The following is a 9,193-nucleotide window of genomic DNA, read 5'->3' on the forward strand; positions in this document are numbered from 1 at the left end:
TGACGTCACATCCCTGTTAGGGGGCACCTTTTTTTTCTTGCCACATGCACAAAAGGAGCTGGCTATGGCTATGCCCCGTGTGCAACGTCAGCCACACGACCACCGCGGGAGGATAGGACCCGGCTCCTCTAGAACGCAATGGAGTGCAAGCCGGCCGACTCCCTGCATTCAGAGGGGGCGTGGGGTTGCACCGCAGCCATGTCCCCCGCCCACAGTTTGATGTCCCCCTCACCCACAATGCGATCGCCTGCACACGGAACGCAGGCAGATTAGTGCTTGCACTCCAGTCCAGTGTGATCCACAAAAATAGTGCTTGCAGCATTTTTGCGGATCGCACTGGACCGAACGCAGGCACTAATGTGCCTGGGTTCCGGGTGCAGTCGATCGCATTGTGGGTGAGGGGCCTGGCTGCGGTGCCATTTACTTCAATGCACTGCCACACACCATCCCGCCCCTGAACGCAGGTGTTTGTTCGTTGGTAGATCTCATTGAGCTCGTCATTTGAAAAGTAGATCTCCAGACAAAAAAAATTGTGGGCGCCCCTGTTCTACACCATCACAGTATAAGTGCAACTTCTGCTGAGAGCAAAAGCTTCAATTTGCAAGGTTTAGTTTATTTACTGAATAAGCTGTACTTTTTCACAAATAATATTTATATACACTGCATTTCCCATTCCTAGTGTAAAAAAATGACTTTCCAATTTGTAAAAATACTACAATTAAATTTTTTTCAATTTATCCAAACATTATCTTTTCTCATGGCTTAAAAATTTCCTGGAAATTTTAAATCTCTAGATGCCATTATGTCAATATGCACCAGAATCTAACAAATGTTTAACACCTTATTGAATCTATGCCACAAAGAAATAAGGCAGTTCTGAAAGCAAAAGGGGGGTCCAACTCCGTACTAGCAAGGTGAACCTAAAAAGTGGCCAGCGAGTGTAATTTCTCAATAAAACGCTCCCTATAATCTTTCAGGATAAAACATTTACCTTAAAGCATAATTAACCACTTGAAGCAGTGTTAAACCCCCTTCCCATCCAGGCCATTTTTCAGTATTCAGCGCTGCGGTAACTTGACTGAAATTAATTTTATAAAAAAATTTTGGGGACAGATAGAGCTTTCTTTTGGTGGTATTTAAATCACCACGGGGGTTTTATTTTTTTACTATATTAAGGAAAAATTACAGAAAAAAACAAAAACTATTTCCCCTATATTAACTCTTTTCGCTGCCAAGGATGGACGCTTTAGCGACCATGAGCTTATAGTAGAACTGTTTCCCGGACTGTCCCCTTCAAATTAACAGCTGTCATCAGCGGCTCACAAGCCGCTGATGACTGCTACCATCAAAAAATAGGATTTTTGTACTGACCGTAAAAAAAAATCCTTTTCTCTCCGTTCATTGAAGGACACAGGGCAACAGATCGGAGATCCTGAAAGGTAGGTATATCGCCACCTGCAGGAGTAGGACGCTAGGCACATAAAAAAAAAGACAGACAGCCTAGGGGCGGCCCCTTCTGGTGGCCCAACCCCCCACCTGCTGACAAGTCTCCAGTTAGTAACAAGCAGTTAGGAGTGCATACCCAGAGAAAGAGGGCGGGGCCTGTGTCCTTCAATGAACGGAGAGAAAAAGGATTTTACGGCGAGTACAAAAATCCTATTTTCTCTCCCGTTCATTGAAGGACACAGGGCAACAGATCGGAGATCCTGAAAGGTAGGGACGTCACCAAGCAGTAACCAATGAGGGATGGGCTAAACAACGAAACCCAAAAGGAACCACTCAAAGGGCCGCCTGCAAAACCTTACGCCCCAAACCAGCATCCGCCGATGCCAAAACATCCACCTTGTAAAATTTAACAAAAGGTGTGAACGGAAGACCAAGTAGCGGCCTTGCAAACCTGAGAAACAGACGCACCATGGCGAAAAGCCCAGGATGCGCCAACAGCCCTAGTAGAATGGGCAGTGACAGGAAAAGGGGGCTCCCGCCCCCTAATGGCATACGCCTGTATTACAACAGTCCAATTCCAACGGGAAACAGTAGCCGCCGACGCGGCCCGGCCCTTACGAGGGCCACTCGTGAGGACGAACAAGGAATCCGTCCCACGGAAGGAAGCAGTAGCATCCAGATAAACACGAAGACCGCGCACCACATCCAGACTTGCAAGACAAGGCAGCCAATTCAGAAACCCTCCGAACCGAAGTGATGGCCACCAAAAAGGCCACCTTTTGTGACAAAGACAAGAGTGGAATGTCCCTTAGAGGCTCAAAAGGGAGATTCCTGTAGCACCGAAAGCACCAAGTTCAGATCCCATGGAGCCAACGGCGAGCGGACAGGGGGAACAATATGCGTAACTCCCTGAATAAATGTACGAACCAAGGCGTTAGACGCCAAAGGACGCTGGAAGAGAACCGTCAAGGCAGAGATCTGGCCCTTCATCGTGCTCAAGGCCAACCCCTGAGCCACTCCGCGCTGCAAAAAAGCAAGAATCCTGCTGATGGAAAACAAGCGCGGAGAGCAGGCCCCAGCCTCGCACCAGGCAAAATAGGCCCTCCAGGTACGATGGTAAATCCTCCTAGAGAACGGCTTGCGGGCCCTAAGCATTGTGGAGATGACCGCATCCGACAACCCTCTGGCTCTCAACAGCCACGCCGTCAAAGCCAGCGACTGTAAAGAAGGATGGCACACAGGCCCCTGGGACAGAAGATCCGGACGCAGAGGCAGCCGCCAAGGGGCGTCCACCAGCAGCCGAACCACGTCCGCGTACCATGCTCTCCGAGGCCAGTCCGGGGCCACGAGGATGACGGGGACGTCTTCGACCGCTATGCGATGCAGCAGCCGAGGTAACAGGTAAAGCGGAGGGAAGGCATATATCAGACCGTAGGGCCCCCAAGGAGCCACCAGGGCATCCACCGCGTCCGCCCAGGGATCCAGAGCCCGATCCAGATATCACACTATAAAAACCATAAAACTAAGTATATCGAAGTGAACTATAAAAAATTAAAAAATTATTAAAAAAATTAATTAATTATGGTTTTTATAGTGTGATATCTTGTTACATTTATTCACTTATCTTATTGAGGAATGTAGCTTTCCTTTTGATTGTTTGCACATGAGCACTTTTTCAGTCCTTTATGGACACCTGTTTTTTGGTACTTTATATTCATATTGGTAGGTTTTTTTGAAGAACATGACAGCGGCTCTGTGCGTGGCCGAACGGAGGATCGATAAGTATCATTGATATTTACCGATCCTCTGTGCGGCGGCACTCAAGGGGGGGGGTCAGGCGAACAAATCATCCCATACAACCGATTGGCGGCTATAGAGCCGCTGATCGGTTGTATGTGAAAAAGCCAGTAACGGCTGTACAGAACGGACGGGTTTTTCCTGCCTGTGCGCGCAGGAAAAAAAATGCTGTCTGCCGTCTGTCCGTTTTTTCTGAACGGGTGGACGGCAGGAGGTTAAACCCTTGGCGTTTTTTGGATGCATAAACTGCTAGTAAGCAGTAGATATATGCAGATATTTGCGGGCACCCGCAAAGCAGCATTGGGAGAGGGAGGGGTGGGGGAAATTCAGCCTTTAATTTCACTTTAACATTCATTCCAAAGAGTCTTCCGAAAAATGAACATTCAATTAGACTGATTGTCATAGAAGAGGATGCTTCAGGCAGTGATGAAGTAATGAACTTTATTCCCTGTTCACACCCGAATGATCTGAAGTGCATTTCCATGTTATTCTATAGAACCATATAAAATCGCTCAGTGCTCAAAAAATACAAGAGCTTTTTTGATGCATGATGGTGCATTTTGGGCACCAATAGACTTTAATGGGAGGTCCTGAAAAACATTTTTTGTGCCACTTTGTGCCCAACAGTCTTCTACACTTACTAACTTAACATTGGCTAAAGCTGGGAATGAAAAACGTGTTTACAAACATGCAAATAAAAGATTAAAAAAAACTAAGAGTCCAATGCTCAAGTGCACAGGGTAGGAGACAAATTCCAACAGTTTCTACTGTCAGTTACCTGGACCTGCTGTGAGCTTAGGAATATTTATGCAAGGCCTCATTCACACTGCCGAGGGTATACACGCGTATTGTACCATATGCAGCACATGCAAATAAATGGCTCCATACGCAGCTGTATATTTGCGTAGCATAACAATGTGCAAAAACAGAATGGAACCGAGAAACGCCCGGGCAGCGTATTTCTGCGTATTTACGCGCATACAGTACATTAACATTTCTATTAGAAATTATGCATTGTGGGATTGCAAATAGTGCATGCATATACGCTCTTATATGCGCGCATGTACAATTTTGCTCTTACGTTGTGTGTGAATGAGGCCTAAGGCTCCATGCCGAGCAAAGGCTGCCCAACGGGCCTGGCGTGAACGGGCCAAATGGAAAGCTCGTTACTAGGAGGAGACAGTTAAGTGCCAACAAAAAAAATAAAAAATTCCAGGTGCTCCCACTGAAGTCTGTTGGGACCTAAAATGCCTGATCATGCCCCAAAGAAGCTCCTGTACATTGAGTGATGACCAACAGCACATTATTCAGATGTGAACACGCACAATAGAAGAATATTTAAATTTTGGTGTCAAGCATAAGGTGCTTTTGGAAACGTGCTTCAAATCACTCAGGTGTGAATGGGGATAAAATAATTTTCTTGATTCAAACCTACAACTGTGAAGGGGTGTGTGGTCTTGTGAAGGAATATGGATCATATCAGGAAAATGTCCTTTTCTATGTTTTAAATTGTTTTGAATTAGTTTCATTTGCTTCCTAGCTTTGTGACTCCTTACTCAGCTTTTAGCGTTGCTATGCGTAACCAAGAGAGATATCCTGTATTCGGGAGCGCGCCAAGGACACATCGGAGGAATGCCGAGGGAGGACGCTACAAGCAGAAGATATCTTTGACTAACCAATTAGCGAGAGACACAAGACTTTAACAGTTCCTCTAGTTTGCCCAATAGTATAATAACAGAGGTGGGCATATGTGTGACGAGCACTCTCCTGTTATCTGTGTATAAAGGAGAGAGACCGCCCTGAATAAAGCAGAATCTTCATAGACCGTTAATTCTGAGTTTGTGATTTCTCCGGTGCACCGTACACAAAATAATTAGAAACAGCAGCAGACATCTTGTGTGAACCCAGTTGTGGTTCAGATCCATTTCAGTCTTGGTCCAAAACAAGATTTGCCCAAGCAAAACTGTCAGTGACACATCGCCCTACCAGCCCAAACAGCTGCAGGCAGGGTATTCCCTGCCCCTTTGTTAGGTGTAGCTATGGGGTGGGGAATGCCCTTGCAGCAGCTGACTGGGACGAGAGGGCGATGGGTCACCGACACCGTTTTGCGGGTTCCGTGCCAACAACAAGCCCACACACATCCCTACAACATGGCTATACAACAATCACTGAAGCTTACAGGTACACCACATCTCCTTGCTAAAGACAACTCACAAGACACATTCAGAAATACCAAATAGCACAAGCACAAAGTAAAACCCTTCTACTTTGTTACTTATATTATCTATTAGCCTCCGTGAAGTGACAAAGTTTTAGTGTGCATGTGCGTGACTCAGAGCAGCCTAATAATTTCAATGGGCTGCCTCACAAAGGGCAGCCGCATCAAAATATGCCAACTAAGAAAAAAATGTGGTGTCTTTTTTAAATGTTCTTACGACATTAATGTTTGTGACCAACTGCACATGTGTTAGACCATTTTGCACAATTTCTCAACTGCCAAGTAACTGCATCCAGCATTTGTTACATTAAGGCTGGGTTCACACCTAGGCAACAGCATTTTGGTGTGTTTCTACGCGCGTTTCGTGCATTTTTTTTTTTTATACAATATATTTTATAATATAGGATAATAACTCGGTCGCCAGATGCACTAGAAATCATGGCTACATTAGACCCGGATGATGTTGCCAGATTGATAACTGTACCCCAGTGTACTATGCGTTTGGCTGCAATTAAATGCACATGTAAGCACATGGTACAGCAAGATGCTCTGGGTGCCGTAAATGGACCCATACACACAGGCCTCCTGCATTAAAAGAGAACTATGGGCTAAGTGTTTTTCCCCATAGTCCTCTTAACCTCCCTGGCGGTATTCCGAGTGTGTCTCTGGGTTAATTTTCAGTACTGAAAGTGGTAACCCCGAGCCACTCACAGGATTGCGCTAAAGTGTCACTTACCTTGTCCCTGCGAGCCCGTGGTGTCCTCTGCTGTGTGCACCCGGCCGATACCGGCATTCAGTTTCGTTTTCGGGCGTCACAGCGGGGGGCGGAGCCGGCGTGAAATTCAAAAGTGCAAACATGACATTTACACACAATACAATGTAATCTGCTATAATTACATATATGTATCAAACTATTTCACTTCAATGTTGTCCAACACCAAGGAGGTTAAGGGTCATGGGAGGACATATACTAGCGTCCTCCCATGACCAAAAGCTCAGTATATCGCAAGCTACAGCTCGCGGTATACTGAGACGGACGCAGCCGGGACGGATCCTAACATTACTGTTGAGATCCAGCCAGCTGCGCGAGTGACAGCTGGCTCTCCCTATCTAGAGGCAGAGCAAGCTGTACCCGCCCCGTCCGTTTCTCCAGTCTGCGCTGGAGGATCGGAGGGGGGAATCCCTGCAGGGTGCGGTGACTGACAGTCACCGCTCTCTGCAGGGAGATGATTGAGAAGTGAGCGAGCGACGGTAGGTGTTCGCTCACTTCCCGATCTATTGTGCCGACGTGTTTAATTGTCACAAGTCGGCTCCAACTAGGAGGATGAGTGATTTTCACTTACCTCATAGTTCTCCTTTAAAAACACAGAAGATAGCTGGGAGGTATATACAACTGGCATGCATCCAAGGTCACTTTCTTGCATTTAGATGTTCCTGGTTGCAAAATCAGGCTAAACGCTTGCAGGATGCAGAACATTCTTGTAAGTATAAATGTGGACTGAATGCACCTTAACACTGCTAAACTTCTAGGAACATTGAGCCACAGGAAATTATATGCATCTAGGTGCATTTAAAAATTAGCTCCAAACTACCTGGACACATGGGTTTTTAAGTAATTCAGACAAAAATGTTCAATGAACCCCTGCAGTGGGGCTACCCCTGCGATGCAAGAGTTAACTGCTCATTTTCATCTAGAGAGGAAGTTACAGTCACTTGATCCTCAGAGTCGGATTGCTCCTAGACCGACACTTTCAGCCTCTCTCCCCCCTACGCTGCAGCAGTCTAAAGTTCCTGAGGCCCCATTCACACCTGTGTGTTCCACAAAACGCACACATTTACTGGACCGTGCCAAAAACACACAACACGATCGCGGTGCCATTTATTTCTAAGGGCACCCCAAAGACTGGCAAGACACACATTTTTGCTTCCCATTTTTTGAGAGTGAAAAAGCATACAAAAGGAAAAAAAAAAAACAAAAAAAACATCCCACACAACAAACGCACTGTGGCACAAAATACTACTGAGCGTTTCTCTCGTGTATATGAACCCATTAAAGTCAATAGGGACACAGCAAAGGGGGAACACAAACATGCAAAAGCAAGCATGAACAGAACACATGACCCACATGTGTAATGGCTTAGTTAAGTCATCACATTCTATACAACTTTTATTAGGACGTGAGGACTCCAAAAGGAACATTGCATGCCTGCAGCGGAGGAGAAGACAGGCTGGAGGGAGGCCAGAGTTATTTCCTTTCTGCATGGGACCTTTTAAAGTGACATGCATTTTGGAGCAATATGCACCCTGCACACCTACCGACTAGATGCCACGACTTCCGGCGTCCGTATGGCAGACTGCTTGCACGATGATCCGACTCATAGCCAACAAGAGGAGTACAGATGCCATCAGCAATCTGGCCCACCAGCAGGAGGAGGCCGGCGTTAAACGAGTTAAAGCCCAGTATAGAGTGGAAGTAGATCAGGAAATAGGTGAACCACATGGAGGCACACAAGTCATTGAGAAAATGGCCAAAAGCGTAGCTGAGCTTCTGACATACTTGCAGCGAAGCCGGCTCTTCCATGCTGCTCCGGTCAGACACTCCCCACCTGCTCAGCTGACGAGGATGTGTAAACACACAGCATGCCAATACACAAAGGTGTCACCGACTGCTGAGAGCCTCCCTTTATGTCACAAGGACACTGTCACCTCCCTCCCATTAGTGAAGGCTACCCGCTGAGATAACGTAACAATATATTGAAATCCGGAGTCACATGACTAACTCCAACCTTACAGTTCCTCTGCCCACGCTACGCGGGTTTCCCCTTTCCTTATGCACTGTGGTTTGTATTAAGCCGGCCTCGGAAAACGTCATGGACACGCCCCCTTCTATTAACCCTGTCATCACAGGCAGCTCACATCCTGCTAATACTAGGCATTACTAGCAGCTTCCTGTGTTATAAATAAGGGTTAGGCAATTTTAGGACTCCAGCTGTTGTAGTACTAAAAATCCCATAATGCCTCTGCATCTGGGAGTCATGTGTGTGTGTGCTGTCAGTAGGGTTGCCACCTTTTCTTCAAGTGAAACCCGAACACTCTAGCGACGAGCGGACATTTTTTGGGGGAGAATGAGTCATGGCTTATTCATATGTAACTAGCACCACCCATTCTTATGTAAATATCACAGTTGAGACTGTTTTTAGGAGGGGGCCAGTAGCCCCAATCTTAATTTTGGTTGCCCCTTTCTGCCTAACATCTTGCGTCTGGGTTTCTGCTGCCATGAAACCCGAACACAGCATTCAAAACCCGGAATGTCCGGGTGAATCCTGGACAGGTGGCAACCCTAGCTGTCATTGCCTCATGAGACTTGTAGTTCCACTAAAGCTGGGGAGCCGAGGTAGCCTTCCCCTATTATAAATAAACTTTACACTTGGCACAATGTAGTCAGGCAAGTACCGTTTTCCTGGCAACCGCCAAACCCAGACACGTCCATTGGATTGCCAGACAGAGAAGCGTGGTTCGTCACTCCAGAGAACACGTCTCCACTTCTCTAGAGTCCAGTGGCGTCGTGCTTTACACCACTACATCCGACACTTTGCATTGCACTTGGTGATGTAAGGCTTGGATGCAGCTGCTCAGCCATGGAAACCCATTCCATGAAGCTCTCTACGCACTGTTGTTGTGCCAATCTGAAGGCCACATGAAGTTTGGAGGTCTTTAGCTATTGACTCTGCA

General features: G+C 46.6%; 1 protein-coding gene across 1 annotated transcript in view; it reads right to left on the reverse strand.

Annotated features, from left to right (window-relative positions):
• The window catches only part of MFSD12 (major facilitator superfamily domain containing 12), a 184,889-nt gene extending 176,700 nt beyond the window's left edge, over positions 1 to 8,189 (reverse strand). The window contains exon 1 of the mRNA XM_018572247.1: positions 7,778 to 8,189. Within this exon, the coding sequence (XP_018427749.1) occupies positions 7,778 to 8,042 (265 nt within the window). The 5' untranslated portion in view covers positions 8,043 to 8,189. The remainder of the gene's footprint in view (positions 1 to 7,777) is intronic.
• Between the last annotated feature and the right edge of the window lie 1,004 nt (positions 8,190 to 9,193).

The sequence above is a fragment of the Nanorana parkeri genome, unplaced genomic scaffold (genome assembly GCF_000935625.1).
Source record: "Nanorana parkeri isolate BGI_ZX_2015 unplaced genomic scaffold, ASM93562v1 scaffold1975, whole genome shotgun sequence".
Classification (NCBI taxonomy): domain Eukaryota; kingdom Metazoa; phylum Chordata; class Amphibia; order Anura; family Dicroglossidae; genus Nanorana; species Nanorana parkeri.